At 37.0% G+C, this 18,333-nt stretch overlaps 1 protein-coding gene across 5 annotated transcripts in view; it reads left to right on the top strand.

Moving 5' to 3' along the window:
* ACAP2 (ArfGAP with coiled-coil, ankyrin repeat and PH domains 2) overlaps positions 1–18,333 on the top strand; it is a 175,459-nt gene that overhangs the window by 102,695 nt on the left and 54,431 nt on the right. For all 5 annotated transcript variants that reach the window (XM_063622164.1, XM_063622162.1, XM_063622161.1 and 2 more), the window contains 4 exons: positions 1,757–1,815; positions 4,454–4,637; positions 10,078–10,122; positions 14,017–14,112. In XM_063622164.1, coding sequence (XP_063478234.1) covers positions 1,757–1,815; positions 4,454–4,637; positions 10,078–10,122; positions 14,017–14,112 — 384 coding nt within the window. The remainder of the gene's footprint in view (positions 1–1,756; positions 1,816–4,453; positions 4,638–10,077; positions 10,123–14,016; positions 14,113–18,333) is intronic.

Below are 18,333 nucleotides of genomic sequence, written 5' to 3'. Positions count from 1 at the left end.
GCATATAACTTCATGGGTTTTGACAGATGCATACAGTTGGGTCTCCACACCAAAATCAAGATGCACAGCAGTTCCGTCAACTCCCCAGAAGCCCTCATGTTGCCCCATTATTAACCTTTCCATCCTCCTCCTATCAGTGGAAATCACTGATATTTCATCCCCTCAGTCTTGCCCTTTCCTGAATGTCCAACAAATTTTGTTTCACTTAGCAAAATGCGTTGAGATTCACTGATGTTGTTGCATGTATTAATAATCGTTCTTTTTTATTGCTGTATGAATGTATCATAGTTTGTTTCTGTATTCACTGGTTGAAAGACATTTGGGTATTTTCTGTATTTTGGCAATTAGGAATGAAACTGCTATAAACATTTGAGTACAGGTTTTTGTGTGAACATAAGTTTTAATTTCATTTGTCCAAATACCTAGGATTGGGATTGTTATATTTCATGTTCATGTAATTTTAACTTTATATGATATGGAAGGTTTTAATATAGACTCTGTCTTTTAAACTCTGTTCAGGGTATCAGTTTCTTCTTGATTGAGGCTTGATAGTTTTTGTCTTTCACAAAATGTGTCCATTTCATCTGTTAAATTTGCAGGCCTACAGTTGTTTCTTAGCTTCACAGATTATCTTTTTAATATATATACAATGATAAAGATGTGTCTCTCCTTCTTAATGTTTGCAATTTGCGTCTTATCTCTGTGGTTAGAGGTTTATCGATTTTATAATATTCTCCAAGAACCAAATTTTGTGATTCTTTGATTTTTCTCTATTAACTTTCTATTTTCTGTTTAGTTGACTTCTACTCTGATCTTTATTATATTCTTTCTTCTGCTTACTTTGGGTTTAGTACTTTGAGTTTAACATAATACAGACAAAATTTAATTTCTCTCTGGAAGTAAATTGACAGATTTTGAAAAGTCCAGATTCCTGGGGAATGTGTGTATGTGGTATTCAGGAGAAAACGGAGGACAGAGCTTCAGAGATAATGAAATTGTGGTATTGTTTTTAATTACTAGAAGAATGGAGGATTTTCTTTTGGATATTGATCTTTCTGCCTGCTCATCTAACTTTATTTCAAACTCTGAATAAGGTATATCTGTAAGTTATTAAAGGTGGAATGCCCACGATAAGCATTTTGATGTTTATCATACACAGAGCCATCTGTGTTAAATATGTGGCATCATTTAAGTTGGGCAAAATACTATCTGGAGGAATAAAATTTTACTCTTGTCTCTACTGTTAGCAGTTATTTAACCTAAAGGATGATATAATGTTTACTTGAATTTAAAATATTCGTTTAAGTCCCCAAGTCTTCCCCAATGAGTAACCTCTACCTCAACTAAGGTATATGGCGTTTCTGGAGCTGTCGTCATTTGGTATGCTGTGATATATTGGAGTAAATATTTTCTGTAATGTATGGAGTGGAATTTGTATTACTGTTTTAGGTTGTCTTCCAAAGCCTGAATTAGAATTAAGGAACTATGTTGCTCCACTGTTTGAACATTCTATTTAAATATTAAAGCAGATTTGTTTTCCTCTGTAAATAGAAGTAATTTTATTTCTGAGAGATGAAATTGGCTTAATCTGTTTTGGGTTCTATTTTTAAATGGTTATTTCTTTTGTAGTCTTCAAGAAGAGATATAGACGGTATTAGAATTGGAGAATTGATGAAGGGATGTGGTATTTATAGCACGATAAGAAAATTATTTTGTTTACTTTCCTAATCATTTAATATTACATTTTATTTTTTAGATCCTGTTTGACCAAACTCAGAGATCAATTAAGGCACAGCTTCAGAACTTTGTTAAAGAGTAAGTCAATTGCAGTGAAGAGGCAAGAAAATTAACTAGTTAATGATCAATCTGAGAATTGCTATCTTTTGGAAGAAGTTATATACCATGAATTATTAAAAATATTGGCGTTTTGTTTGCTTTGTGAAATGTATGCTGCATTTCTTTCTGAATTACTCTATAAGTAAATCAGACTCGATGTCTTTCAGTGAATCACTTACTCCACAAATACGTGTTCTGGAAGATACTTGGCTAGGATACGTAGCTATAGGTTTAAAAAATATTTTTAATGTAAATAATCTAATTGTTCTTTTACCATCAAAACAAACCCCAAAAGTGGTTGAAATACTATTAGTTATTGTAGTTGAAACTATGTTTTCCATTATTTCAATGTGGTATTTTCTTTGAAGAGAAGATAATGGAATATATGAGAATGAGCCATGAAAGTACATGAGTTTTGGGCCGGAGCGCAGTGGCTCACACCTGGAATCCCAGCAGTTTTGGAGGCCGCGGCAGGCAGATCACCTGAGGTCGGGAGTTTGAGACCAGCCTGGCCAAGATGGAGAAACCTCGTCTCTACTAAAAATACAAAATTAGCTGGGCGGGGTGGTGCATGCCTATAATCCCAGCTACTCGGGAGACTGAGGCAGGAGAATCGCTTGAACCCGGGAGGTGGAGGTTGCAGTGAGCTGAGATCGCACCATTGCACTCCAGCCTGGGCAACAAGAGTGAAACTCTGTCTCAAAAAAAAAAAAAAAAGTACATGATTTTTGTTACTCATGAGTATTTTGTGTCACATTCATCACATTTTCTTTGTGAAATAAAATAGAACTAGAAATTTTAAAAATCAGAAATTTCCATATTAGGAAAGTTTTTCTTTTTCACATTAATAATACAGTTTTTTCTCTTGATTCCTGGCTGGGAATATATAAAATTAAAGTTTATTATAATAGAGCTGTACAGTGGTGTTAGATCTCATTAAGATAGTACACTGTTTTAATAGGTTAGAATTTGTTGTTCTGGAGGTTATGTATTACAGTTTCTTTTCTTTTTTTCTTTTTTAAATATAAAGACAGGGTCTGACTCTGTTACCCAGGCTGGAGTACAGTGGCTTGATCATAACTCACTGTAACCTCGAATTCCTGGGCTGAAGTGATCCTCCCACCTCAGCCTCCTGAGTAGTTAGGAATACAGGCGTGGACCACCACTCCTGGCTAATTTATCTTTTATTTTTTATTATTTGTAGAGGCAGGTCTCACTATGTTGCTGAGGCTAGTCTCAAACTTCTGGCCTCAAAGCAGTTTTCTTACCTTAACCTCCCAAAGCACTGGGATTACAGGCATGAGCCAGTGCGCCCAACCAGATTCTTTATAAATTACTTCGTGATAGATTAACACTCAGAATGTCTTCACAGAATGCACACATAACAGTTTATGGCATCTTTCAAAGAGTTGAATGTCTTTCTTACGTATACTTTATTATGTTTTTATAAAATCATTTGTCTTCAAGTTATTTTACCTAGCTCCCTAGTAGAAAAATAAAAGCAAAGGGATGTTATGTGACTAAGATCATTAATGAACCAAATGTTTCAGATTTTCAGACTATTAAAACGGATACTGTTATTCTTTGCTGATGTAACGATTCTTTCAGAAATTGATGTGTTCCAGCCTGGGCAATAATGTGAGACCACAGAAATAAAAAATAAAAATTAGCCTTGTGTGGTGGCATGTGCCTATAGTCCCAGCTGCTTGAAAGGCTTGAGGTGTGAGGATCGCTTGAGCCCAGGACTTTAAGGCTGTAGTGAGCTATGATCATGCCACAGCAAGAGAAATGAATGTTGTTTCTTAGAGTGTGGTCTGTAGACCACCCATAGTAGTAAAATCAAGGGTGTGTCTTAAAAATAAACTCCTCAGATTTCTGGGATTTTTCCTAAGGCTAAAGAATTATAATCTCTCAGAAAGGGCTCTGGAATTTGCATTTTTAACAAGTGCCCTATAGTGATTCTTATGTATACTACCGTTTAAAAATCATTTGGTTAAATAATGGTACATGTCCCTGAATTTGTCTTTGGAAAAACAATTAACTTTTCCTTTATGTTTCTGTAATGTTAATTTGATAATTTATTGTCATCTCAAGTTATGTAGCTTTAAATAATGAAATTTTAGCTGACTTATCAGGATTTATACAAAATTGAGAAACAATACATATTTTAGTTTGAAGAGTGAATGTGTTTCAATGTGAGGTGAAACAAAAAATGGAGGAACATAGGAATTCAATTCTAAATGTTACTTTGCTGAAGTTTTTTTTTTTTTTTTTTTTGAGACGGAGTCTTGCTCTGTCGCCAGGCTAGAGTGTAGTGGCGTGATCTCAAGTTACTGCAGCCTCCGCCTCTCGTGTTCAAGTGATTGTCCTGCCTCAGCCTCCTGAGTAACTGGGACTACAGGCACATGCCACCACGCCCAGCTAATTTTTTTGTATTTTTAGTAGAGATGGGGTTTCGCCATGTTGGCCAGGGTGGTCTCCATCTCTTGACATCATGATCCACCCACCTAGGCCTCCCAAGGTGCTGGGATTACAGGTGTGAGCCACCGCACCCAGCCTGCTAAAGTTTTTTAATGAAGCAAGTTATAAAAGTTTCACTAAGTTTTTCTTTTTTTAGAGATCTTAGAAAATTCAAAGATGCCAAGAAGCAATTCGAAAAAGTCAGTGAAGAAAAAGAAAATGCATTAGTAAAAAATGCCCAAGTACAAAGAAACAAACAACATGAAGTTGAAGAAGCCACCAACATTCTGACAGCAACAAGAAAATGTTTTCGACACATAGCCCTCGATTATGTGCTTCAGGTATATAGTTTCTTGCTGTGTATGTTTTCAGACAGTGCTTACTAAACAGGTTGTTGCTTTTGAGTGATTGCCCTAAGAAGAATAAATACTTTTACTCTGAGCTTAAAGTTAAAACATAATCTCAGGTGGAAAATTTCCATCTGTGTAGCTATTAGTGTACCTACGTGTGTATGGAGATGTATGTATTCCTTTGATTCTGAGTTCTGCCTCTTTTCTCTTAACGTTATATTCCCCATTTTAAAATGTTAAAAAGCATTTTTAGTTGCTATATTTTATTCTCTGGAGTTGTTATGTCAATTTAATTATCTTTTATTATACCATTTTATTATTTCAATAAGTTTAGGGGTACAAGTGGGTTTTTGGTCACGTGATGAATTGCATAGTGGTGAAGTGTGGGCTTTTATTGTATCTGTCACTCCAGTAGTATACATTGTACCCAATAGGAAATTTTTCATCCCTCACCTCCCTCCCACCTTCCCCCCTTTCCGAGTCTCCAGTGTACATTATACCACTCTGTATGCCCCTGAGAATCTATAACTTAGCTCCTACTTATAGGTGACAACACACGGCACTTGTTTTTCCGTTCCTGTGTTACTTCCTTTAGGATAAGGGCCCCTAGTTCCTTCTAAGTTGCTGTAAAAGACATTTGTGGTGTTCAAGTTTTTACTGACAATAGGGAAAATATAATTTTCAATAATTGTGAGTGATAATAACATCTTTATACTTCTTATTTCTTTAGATTAGATTCTTAGAGGTACTAAGATTCACCATATTGCCAAATGAAAAATCTTTCTAGAAGTAGTGTTACCATATTTTTGCTTTAGGTGCTGCTTTTAAAAACTAGAAATCTGGGCCAGGTGCGGTGGCTCACGCCTGTCATCCCAGCACTTTGGGAGGCCGAGACAGGTGGATCACAAGTCAGGAGATCGAGACCATCTTGGCTAACACGGTGAAACCCCGTCTCTAATAAAAATACAAAAAATTAGCCGGGTGTGGTGGCGGGCGCCTGTAGTCCCAGCTACTCGGGAGGCTGAGGCAGGAGAATGGCGTGAACCCAGCAGGTGGAGCTTGCAGTGAGCCGAGATCGCGCCACTGCACTCCAGCTTGGGCGACAGAGCGAGACTCCGTCTCAAAAAAAAACACCAAAAAAAAACCACACAAAACAAACAAAAACCAAAAACTAGAAATCTGTATTTAGTAAGTTGCTTGGTGTTGGTGATCTTCCAGTCTAATTTATAATTCAAACTAGTTTGAATGTGATAGATCTCCAAAGGTATTTGAGACATGAGAAATGAAGGCATATTACATTGCATGTTTCTGTATATCATGGAATTTAAAGCCTAAAAAAACTTTAATGCTTAGGGAATTACCTTATATAAATCTGCTTTTACAAAACAATAGTGGTTGTCCTCAGAGATTGTTTACTTCGCAATGATCACAGAATATTTCTTAAGAAAAACTAGAAGTAACCAAACAGAAATTAGTGATTAAAAATTACTTAGGTAACTTGGCAAAACAATAGAAAATTAATTTTAAGTTTTTTTTTTCTATTAAGTTCCTGTTCGGTAAGTGGGAAGTTAAATTTTTGAAATGAATAGACTGTACTTTTGGAGGAAAGGATACTAGACTGGAGTAGTCTATTTCCTGGGTCCTGTTACCTACCTCACATTACACCATTTTCTGCTGTAGTGTAAGTACTCACCCTGCCTAACACACTGAAATGGCTCATGCAGAGGTTATTCACTAGACATATTTCAGTTTTTAACCAACTTGACTATTCTGTTTTATTGCAGTGGTGGACCACACTCTCCTTCTTGAAACATTCTTTTATCTTGATTTATCTGAAACTGCCTTTAGGTCTTCCTCCCAACTTCTGTTTCTTTTCCAGTTCTGTCTTGGGCTTCACTCCTTTGTCTGCCTTTTCACTCTCCTTTTTAGGGTTCCATCTTTGGTTTTATTCTTTTCTTTTCTCACTTTATTGTTTTCTGTCAGTCTCATCATGCCCCTTGCTTGAATCACTACCTGTTATTATAGGTAGATGACCAAATGTTTTTTTCCCAGGGGTGCTTTGTTCTCATTGTGTTCAAAACTGAAAGCTCTTATCTTCCAAAATGGCTTCTCTTTCCCTTTTGCCCTTATCTAATTGAATGGTGTCACTTTTTTACTCTCACAGAAGTTTGAAATGAGAGAATTATATCAGATATTCTCCTCATTGTAAGCCAGTATATCTAGTTGCCAAAATGTCTTGAAAATTCCTCCTCTGTACCTCTTAAATTGGTTCTTTCTTCACCTTTGCTGCAGCCCTAAGTCTTACTGTTTCTTGTCTGGAGTATTAAGGTCTTCTCATGAAATTGGTCTGCCTTGCATTGCTTTTTCCTGCCCTGTCACTAATTCACTCTCTGTTTTGTGATCCGGGTTACTTAGACTTCTCCAGGCCAGAAGGCATAATTTCTGCCTCTGCCTTCTCTGTGTTGCCGTATTTTCGTACACGTTGCAGTTAGACTACTTACATGTTTATTGTAAATATTTATTTGTTTGTTCTATTTCTAGATTGTGTCCCCTAGCCTCTAGTCCAGTGGTTAGAAAATAGATATGTAGTAAATGTTTTTTGAGAGAGCAAATGGCTTAATGTTACAAATTTTATATTGGGAGGATTAGCTAAAATTTTCATTATTTTTAAACTTACACATTATTTTCTTGGGTGTCCATATGTAAGTTAGGAATCCTCACACTGCCTCCTCATGCCCAACACCCCCAACAAATAACTATTAGTTTGTTTGATTTTTCTGATGGGAACTATTGTATCATTTTATGGCCTTTATTTCATTTATGTCTACTTTAGAGAATAGTAAGTAATAGATATCCAAATGTATAAAGTTTGTCTTGCTTAACTACTCTAAATATTTGAGTTTACTTTTTTCCTCCAATAATTTAAATGCTATATAATTTAAATATTATATAATATAAAAATCCTATTTTATATAGCATTTTATTTTTATATATAACATTTAAATTTAAAAATTTTATATAGCACTTAATTTTTTCAAATAGAAAAAAGGACATATAAAACAGGCATTTTAACATTATTCAGTGTTTGGGTAATAGGCTATTTGCAGCTTCTTCTTTACTTAGAGCATTTGAAAGTGAATATTATAGTTCTCTAAACTGAATAGGCTTTGAAATACATGCAGAAGAAACTAGTCTTTTGTTTCTGTTGTTGTTTTTGTTTTTTTTTGAGAAGGAGTCTTGCTCTGTTGCCTAGGCTGGAGTGCAGTGGTGCGATCCCAGCTCACTGCAACCTCCACCTTCAGGGTTTAAGTGATTCTCCTGCCTCAGCCTCTCGAGTAGCTGGGATTACAGGCGCCCACCACCACGCCTGGCTAATTTTTGTATTTTTAGTAGAGACGGGGTTTCACCATGTTGGCCAGGCTGGTCTCAAACTCCTGATCTCAAGCCATCTGCCCACCTCAGCCTCCCAAAGTGCAAGGATTACAGGCATGAGCCACCTCACTCAGCCAGAAACTAGTCTTATGGTTAAGTAAAGTTACGTAGATTTTTCTTGTTCTGTTTTTTTTTTATTTAGTGCTTTAAAATTATTTGATAAAATACAGAATTCAGTGGGAAGGACATATTAAAAAGATATTGTATAATCTTTTGACAGTATTGGCAAAGAGTGAATGATTCTTTTTTTAAACATTTCATTAAGCTGATAGATAATAACAGACAAAAATAAAATGTTTGTTGTGAATTTCTGGAGTTGGGAGAGATCCCCTAAAAGGCAAATCTTTTAATTTATTGACCTTTCAGTAAATTTAGTCTAATTAAAACATTTACTTAAAATCTGGCCGGGTGCAGGGGCTCATTCCTGTAATCCCAGCGCTTTGGGAGGCCAAGGCAGGAAGATTGCTTGAAGCGTGGAGTTTGAGACCAGACTGTGCAACACAGTGAGAACCTATCTCTACAAAAAGTAAGAAAAATGAGCCAGGTCTGGTGGTGTGCACCTGTAGTCCCAGCTACTTGAGAAGCTGAGATGGGAGAACTGCTGAGGGCTAAGGCAGGAGGATTGCGTGCCCAGGAGTTCGAGGCTGCAGTGAGATCTGATCATGCCACTGCACTCCGGCCAGAGTGGACAACAGAGTGAGATTCTGTTTCTAAAAACAAAACCTGTTAATTTATTTAAGAAATACTTATTGAGTGCTTAGTGTGTGCCACTACAGCTGGGAATAAGGCAAAGACCCTGGTCTCACTAGAATTTACACTTTGGTTAGGGAGAAGACACAAATCAGAAAATATAAGGTAGTTATAAATGTTCTGAGTAAAATAAATAGGGTTGATGTACTAGACAGTGCATAAGAAGCTACCGCAGACCTTTGTGAGGAGACGGTATTTAAGTAGAGACCTGATTGGTATGAGATAGCCTGATACTCATCTGGGCAGAACATCATAACATGTAGACAGAACAGCCAGTACAAAGGCATTGAGGTGGGAGTGGTCCCAGGCTGAGGCTGGAGTACAGACAGGGGGAAAGTAATAGAAAACTAGGTTGAAGAAGTAAGGTAGGTAGGGGCCACATCACGGTGGGCCTTGCCAGCCATGGTAGGAAGTTGGAGGGTGTTAAGGTAGAGATAACATGATCTTACTTATAATTTTTTAAGATGGGCCCCTTGGCGGTGGCTCACGTCTGCAGTTCCAGCACTTTGGGAGGCCAATGCGGGTGGATCACCTGAGGTCAGGAGTTAAGACCAGCCCGACCAACATGGAGAAACCTGGTGTCTACTAAATACAAAAATTTAGCCGAGCGTGGTGGCGCATGCTGGTAGTCCCAGCTACTCGGGAGGCTGAGGCAGGAGAATTGCTTGAACCCAGAAGGCAGAGGTTGCAGTGAGCTGAGATCACGCCATTGCACTCCAGCCTGGGCAATAAGAGCAAAATTCCAACTCAAAAAAAAAAAAAAAAAAAAAAAAAAAAGATGAGACTGGTTGCTGTGTGTATAATGGATTATAGGAAGTCAAGAATGGAAGCAGAGAAGAGACAAATTCATAGCCTATTGCAGCAATCTTGAAAAGACATGATGGTGATAGTGGTAAAGTGATGAGAATTTGCATTTAGGTTGTATATGAAACTTTGATGAGCAATTAGGTAAAGAGGGTGGGAAAAAGATGGAATTCCCAGAGCTTCAGATGTCAAAATAGTTCCATCACTCTAATATCGTTTAAATAACCAGTTTTTCTTTTAGCTCAGAAATGTATGAGAATTTCACTGGAATGTTTGTCTTAACTGTGTTTTGCAAAAGGATAGTTGAAGGATGAAAAAGCTTGAGCTTTGTTTTTATTTGCTTTTTGGGAAAGTATTAAACCATTAAAATAAGTTTTACAATATTGCATTATGGATTAGCTTTAAAATAATGCATGGGTGATTAACCATGTGTGTTTTCTCTCAGATTAATGTTCTTCAATCAAAAAGGAGATCAGAAATCCTAAAATCAGTAAGATATTAATTGAAATGATGTCTTAAATATTTTAATATGAAACTAAATGTACGTATTTAGGTGTTGAAAGATCATCTGCTATATACATGATAAGGTTTATAATTACTCTTCTTTTTGATCTACATTTGTGTTTCTTATTTGGCACTGGACTTCTTTTTGTCTCCTTCATGTTATAGTTGTTTGTGTGTCTCATCTGTTGATGCACTGTGAGGTCCATTAAGGTAGACTCTGTACTGTTATGTTTTTGTTTTCTTTTATCCTCATATGTTGCTTTACATACACTAGATGCCCAGTACCATTTGGTGAATAACTGAAAATGTTTGGTGTAAAAACCTGTGAGAATATTCCAGAATTTGTTTTGAAAGTTATGAACATAAAAAACTGTTCCACTTAGGTTTTGAATTTTTTCCTACTTGTTTTGCTTTAAAATTTTTTTGCCCAACCTCTTTCAACATATTTACATTTTTCTCTATAATTTTTGGCATTATTTGGACTTTAAAAATATTTGAGATTGAGGATTTATGTGAATAGTATCATTTGGAGAATTTTTCCCTTAAAGTTGATGGTGGGTCAGTCTTTTGGTTTGTTCTTTGGTATGCAGTTACAAAACCAGTGGGATGAAATTTGGGGATCACTTTTTTCCTTGAGCCTCTTCACCCACGTGACAATGATTTTTTTTTTTTTTTTTTTTTTTTTTTGCGGTGGGGAGCCCTATTTTTTTGTCTTAAAGCTAATGAAGGCCAGGTGTGGTGGCTCACGCCTGTAATCCCAGCACTTTGGGAGGCTGAGGCGGGTGGATCACCTGAGGTCAGGGGTTCAAGACCAGCCTGGCCAACATGGTGAAACCCCATCTCAAAAATACAAAAAAATTAGCTGGGTGTGGTGGCGGGCGCCTGTAATCTCAGCTACTTCGGGAGGCTGAGGCAGGGGAATTGCTTGAATCCGGGAGGTGGAGGTTGCAGTGAGCCAAAATCGTGCCATTGCACTCCAGCCTAGGTGACAAGAGTGAAACTCTGTCTCAAAAAAAAAAAAAAAGCTAACGAAGAAGTGGGCAGGGCATGATGTGATATGGCATAGCACTCTTTATATTTTGATAACCTTAGTAATAATCTCTCAACTCCGAATTACTGACTTACTTTTTCCCCAAAAAGGCTATACTTAAGTTGCCTTAGATTCTTGTCCCCACCTAGTTTTTTCTAAATTTTATTTATATATTTGTGCTATATCTTATCAGGTAAACACATTGTACTTCCTGTTTTCTAAAAGATAGTATTTATACCCCACTTGTTTTCGGGATTGACAGTAATGTATATTAATTGTAGAAAATTAGAATGCGTATGAAGAAAAATAAAAACTACTGAGAAATTCTGCTACCAAGGGGAAGCCACTATTAATATCTTGGCATACATCTTCGTCTTTTTCTCTCTTTCTGTGTGTGTGCATGTGTGTGCATGTGTGTGTGTACATGAACTTGAATATATGCCTTTTAAAATCACATTTAATTTTCTAATGGGAATCATTCCTACATACTATTTTATAACTTTCTTTTTTCACTAATACACTGCAAAGTTATATTTCATTAAATATCCTTTATTTAATGATGGCTTTTGTGGCCAAGTAGAATTCTACCACCTGAATATCCTAGGGGTTGGCACATGTTTTTTGTGAAAGTCCAGGTAGTAAATATGGTAAGTTTTACAGGCCTCATGGTCTCGGTTGGAATTATTCAACTGTGCTATTATAATGAGAAAGACAGTATGTAAATGAATGGCCATGGCTGTGTTCCAATAAAACTTTATTTATAAACACAGAAATTTGAATTTCATATAATTTTCACATATCATAAATTTCATATATTTTCATTGTCTTTAAATCATTTAAAGATGTAAAAGCCATTCGTAGCTCATGGACTATCAAAAAACAGGTGGTGAGCCCTAATAAAGTTTGCAGGTCATAGTTTACTGACCTTGAAGGAATATACCATAAATTAATTTCACCTATTAATGAATATTCAAATAATTTCCTTGTTTTTGACCTTAAAACATAGCATTGTCCTGATCATTCTAATGAATAATCTTATTATTTTCTTAGGATAGATTTATTTATAAACAAGAGATTACATAGTCAAAGGATTAAGGCTTTAGAAAAATACTATCAAATTTCAAGGGTTATACAATATTTCCCCTAATATTGTGTGAAAATGGATATTTCTCTGCATTTTACCAACACTGAGCATTCCAGTTTTTCCCCCATGCTGCCCCTAGTTTGTTGGATAGAAAGCGTGATGTCATTATTCAGTTTTGCATTTTGTTAATACAAATGAGTTCGAACATTTTTCCGTGTTTTTTTGGCCACTTATGTACCTCATATGTCTTTTGTCTCTTTTTCTGTTGGAGTGTTCATCTTTTTCATGTTGATTTGTAACATCTCTTACATTTTAAGACTGTTAACTCTTTGTCATGGGTTTTTCCCTAGTTTATCATTTGTCTTTTAATATGCTCATTTTGCATTTTGATGTACAAGCATATTTTATATTTTTATGTAGTCCTAGCTATTAATCCCATCCCTCTTTTTAAATTTTTAATCAATTTTTAAAATAATTTATTGGTTTTTATTCACAAATTTGTTCAATGATCACTATTACCTAATTCCAGAATAATTTTCCTCTTCTGAGTTTTATCCTTTTGCCTCTGTGTTTTAATGGGTTTTTTTTTTTGAAAATAGTTTTTTTTGGAGGATTTTTGAGTATTAAGGACTTAGTGACCTGTTTTAGACTTCAGAAAATTGAACAGATGCCACTTATTGAAAATAATATGGATGTTTAGAATATTTTTTCAGTATTTTTCATTTAATTATATAATTCCTTCCATGTAAAAACTTAATTAAAATGAGGGTGATTTTTCTCTTTAAAATAGGTAAAATATAGGAAAACTTGGACAAATCTCCGCCCGTTAATGTCAGCTTTTTAGATTTGTGGAATATAAAGAAACTTCCATGTTGGCAAATTCGGTTGACTCATTTTATTTTGGTATCTTGAGAGAAAAACCAGCATTCTCCTACTTTAGGTTGTGCTTGTGCTCTAGTAGATTGTAAAGTGTTTGTGTTTTATTTTGAGCACTTTATATTTCTCTTATCTTCTTGTCTTTTTTGCAATTTAAGGTTTGTCAATGAGTTTGGTTGAAGGAGCACATAAATACTTTATAATGGACCTAGGGAGATAGTAGAGTTATTGAAAATTGGATTATTTGAATCTGCTGTATACATTTTGATCACCTAGATATAGTCTAAACAACTAAAATTTTGAGCATTTTAAAAATTTTAAACCACTGGGAAATTTCTTTTAAATAAAATTTATTTTCATTGTATTTGAAAATATTTTTGAAATACTCTTTTAAAACAGATGACTCAGTTTAATTTTCAAATAGATTTGGTGAGCTGGGCGTAGTGGCTCACGCCTATAATCCCAGCACTTTTGGAGGCGGAAGTGGGAGGATTGCTTGAACCCAGGAGTTCGAGATCAGCCTGGGTAACATGGCGAGACTTTGTCTCTACAAAAATAAAAAAGTTAGCTGAGCATAGTGGCACATGCCTGTGGTCCCAGCTACTTAGGAGGCCGAAGTGGGAGAATCGCCTGAGCCTGGGAGGTCCAGGTTGCAATGAACCGTGTTCGTGCCACTGCCTGCCAGGGCTGGGCGACAGAGCAAGACCCTGTTTTATGTATATATATATATATATATATATATATATATATATATATATATATACGCATATACATATATATACACATATATATATACACACATATATATATACACATATATATATATAAAATATTTCAGAATGTCTATCTAGGAATAGATTTTAAAATGATCATCTTTTTTTCTCTATTAGATGTTGTCATTTATGTATGCCCATTTGGCCTTCTTTCATCAAGGATATGATCTGTTTAGTGAACTTGGACCCTACATGAAGGATCTTGGTGCACAGGTAATGTTGCAGTATATTTCTTGATTCTGTTTTATACACTAGTGTTTGTATTTTTAAAGAAGTTTAGCGTATTGGAGGTGTATTAGTCTGTTCTCACACTGCTATAAAGAGCTGCCTCAGACTGGGTAATCTAGAAAGGAAAGAGGTTTAATTGACTCTCAGTTCTGCACGGCTGGGGAAGCCTCAGGAAACTTACAGTCATGGCAGAAGGCGAAGGGAAAGCAAGGCATCTTCTTCACAAGGCAGCAGAGGGGAGAATGAACGCAGGAGAAACTACCAAACACTTATAAAACCGTCAGATCTCGTGAGCGCTCACTCACTATCAGGAGTATCAGCATGGGGGAGGCCGCCCCCATGACTCAGTTCCCTCCACCTGGTCTCTCTTGACACGTGAGGATTATGGGGAGTGTGATTCAAGATGAGATTTTGGGTGGGGACACAGTCAAACCATATCAAGGAGGACTTGATGGTTTATTTACTTAATGAAGAATGAAGTTGGATGCTATAGCAGATTTATATATGGGTTAAATACCCAAATGTTTGCGTTTTGGGTATACCCAAAGAATGAAATCAAAGGTAAAGAGAACCGTATAGTTTGTATGTGAAGGTATTGAAAAGGAGAATTTAAAAACAAAAAGTTTGTTTTGCAGTCTACATAACTGGACGTATATTTAAATTTTGTACATTCGGATAATTGAGTTATTGTTCCAATTTGCATTTCAGTTGAGTTATAGCTCTTTTTTATGTCCTAGAAACTTGTATCTTGTTATTTGAATAAAAATATTTTAGAATCTTAAAATTATAGAGCTCTTGGGAACTTTTTCATTTCATGCAGTCACATGTGGCTATCTATGGCTATGTGTAATAGTTTTTTTTTTTTTTTTTTGGGATAGAGTCTCGCTCTGTCACCCAGGCTGGAGTACAGTGGCTGGATCTCCGCCCACTGCAAGCTCCACCTCCTGGGTTCATGCCATTCTCCTGCCTCAGCCTCCCGAGTAGCTGGGACTACAGGCGCCCGCCACCATGCCCGCTAATTTTTTGTGTTTTTAGTAGAGACTGGGTTTCACCATGTTAGCCAGGATGGTCTCGATCTCCTGACCTCGAGATCTGCCCGCCTCTGCCTCCCAAAGTGCTAGGATTACAGGCGTGAGCCACCGTGCCTGGTGGCTATGTGTAATAGTTCTATACATATACATACAAATTTTATATTTATAAAAATGTCATTATGTTCAAATTATTTTTTCATATCTGATCATAACATTTTATTAGATCTGTTCGGGGGACATTGTTTTTTTATTGACGAACATTCTTTATTTAACACTGTCGATTTTTAGGTGATTTTCTTTCTCAAGATGTCTCGGTTTAGTTTCCAAGAGGAGGGGATTGATGATGAAAAATAGAGTTTAGGCCAGGCACGGTGGCTCATGCCTGTAATCCCAGCACTTTGGGAGGCTGAGGCATGCAGATTACATGAGGCCAGGAGTTTGAGACCAGCCTGGCCAACATGGGGAAACCCCGTCTCTACTAAAAATATAAAAATTAGCCGGGCGTAGTGGTATATGCCTGTAATCCCAGCTACTTGGGAGGCTGAGGCATGAGGTGGAGTTCTCAGTGAGCCAAGATCGGGCCATTGTACTCCAGCCTGGGTGACAGAGGGAAACTCTGTCTCAAAAAAAAAAGGAAAAGAAAAATTGAGTTTAAGGAAAAAGGTAAGAGTGGAATGGGAATTGCATTTACTGACCAGAGTACATGTGAGTTGTGGTTTGTGTGTGTGTGTGTTGAGACGGGGGGCAAAGACATGTAAGGGTGTATGCCGTGGATTACATGTATTCTGTTTTCTGCCTCTACAGAACTTAGTCTCTTGGGAGAAGCCAACAAGTCACCACACTCTTAATCTCTGTGCTAAATACCTTGTGTGTGTGTAACAGTTGGGATGAGGTTTGTTTGCATGTAATAGAAAACCGAGAATACTAGTAATTTAAAAAAGAGTTTTATTTCTCTTATGTAAAGTCAAAGACATGGTATGGTGGCCACTTGGTTAGCAGGAGTGCAGGCTTATGTTTTTTGATTCTACCTCATGGTTCAAAGTGGCTAATCAAGCTTTAGCTATCATACCCAAATTCCAGCTAATAGGAAGAAGGAAAGGAGAATGAAAGATACGTTTTCTCTCTTTAAGCACATTTCCTAGAAATTGTACATATCACTTCTACATATATCCCAATGCCAAGTCTTTAGTCACAGGGTCACAATAGCTGCAAGGGAAATTAACCTTAATGCCAGGTAGCCACATGACCTGCTAGAATTTAGGGGTTCCATTGTTAAGGAAGAAGGAAAAAATAGACGTTGAGGGACAGCTGGCCTTTTCCACCATATAGGGAAGGGTCAAAGTGTTGCAGGAACATATAGACAGGACATGTAAGCCAGACTTAGGGGGAAGGAGAGACCTTCCTAGGTTTTAGACATTCCTCACATACTATCAAATATTAGATTGTGCTCTCATCTTATATTCAGTATAATTTATAAAAGCAGTATGAGTTGAATTGCAGTTGACTAGCTGAAAAAATTATGTGTTTTTAAAACATTTAATCATTTTAGTTTTATAGGTTTACCCCCTCTCTAGATCTCAAATAAGTCTGCAGGTCCTTGAAAAACATCTAAGCCCCAGAGCCTATAGTGCCTAGTGGATAAGATGGCCGGGTTGGAGGTGGCGAATTACAATATCCTTTTCATAATTAGTAGATAATGGCATCTGAAACTAAAGTCATGGCAGTAGAGATAGAAATGGTTAGATTTGAGGGTTAATATACAGCCAGTTCGAGGGTGGAAGGGCGTGATGAGTTCATGCTTAAATATATTGATTTGTGAGGATAAGACGTCTAAGTGGATATATGTGGAGCTCAAAAGAGGGAGGTAGACTAAATGAATCAGTAGCATATAATTGCTGATTGCAACCACAAAAGTGGGTGAGTTGATGGGGGGTGAGTTAGATATCTCTGAATCATAGAGCTATTTAAAAAAAAATCTAGTTGCCTAGACACCATACATGAAGATTTTTATTTTGTAAGTTAAGGCTGAGGTCCACTGGTATTGAGTAAAAAGAGAAGCTGACTTGGGGCAGGGACCTAAGAAAGACTAGATTTTGAGATGGCTAGGTAAGAGAAGCTGTGTTAGGACATAGATGAGTGAGAAAGTGGAAAAACAGGAGACTGGCATTGTAGGCCAGAAAAAGTGTTTCAAAGGGAAGGAGTGGTTACCAGCTTCAATTATTAGAAAGTTAAGTAAACCTAGGACTGAGAAATACCTGTTGGGTTTAGCAGAAAAAAGTTGTTAGGTCTGTGAGAGATGCTGTTTCCATGGAGCTGGGGACCCAGGCAGTAGAAGCTGAATTACAGTGGGTAGATGAATATGAAATGGGCAAATACAGAAGGTGGTAATATTTTAAAGAAGTTGTGTTATGAAGGAAAGAGGGAAAGAATGTGGTAGCTGGAAAAAGAGTATGGGTTAGCGGTTTTATTAAGGTAGAATGGTTTGCACCAACTTAAAAGCAGATGGTAGTTCAAGAGGGAGAAGTTGAAAAGGAGAAAGAGAATTGATGGTATCTGAGGTTGGTGGGAGTGGAAGGGATTTAAAACACAGAAGGACCAGGGATACCTGCTTAGTTATAGGAACCTATTAACATTGATAATGTCCAGTACTAACACAAACACAGGACCCTTTTTACTCTGCTCCAAGTTATCTTCCTGATACGTTTCCCAATGTCTAGAAGATAAGACTGCCAGTCTTCACATTTCCCCAACTCATGCCTTCCCCCAAAACCCCACCATCATGAAAGATATTTTTTCTTTATTCTTTTTCCCCATCAGAGAGGGAGAATTTTCCCCACTTTTCTGCTGTAATAGCAGTGGGGTTAGAGATGCAAGAGACATTTTTTTTTCTTTTTTTTTGAGGTGGAGTCTCGCTCTGTTGCCCAGGCCGGAGTACAGTGGCACGATCTTGGCTCACTACAAGCTCTGCCTCCTGGGTTCATGCCATTCTCCTGCCTTAGCCTCCCAAGTAGCTGGGACCACAGGCGCCTGCCACCACACCCGGCTAATTTTTTTGTCTTTTTAGTAGAGGCAGGGTTTCACCGTGTTAGCCAGGATGGTCTCGATCTACTGACCTCATGATTCGCCCATCTTGGCCTCCCAAAGTGCTGGGATTACAGGCGTGAGCCACCACGCC

This window comes from Symphalangus syndactylus, chromosome 17, assembly GCF_028878055.3.
Source record: "Symphalangus syndactylus isolate Jambi chromosome 17, NHGRI_mSymSyn1-v2.1_pri, whole genome shotgun sequence".
NCBI classification, from domain to species: Eukaryota; Metazoa; Chordata; class Mammalia; order Primates; family Hylobatidae; genus Symphalangus; species Symphalangus syndactylus.
The sequence above is the reverse complement of the archived record's forward strand: the minus strand, read 5'-3'. Positions and strand labels throughout refer to the sequence as shown.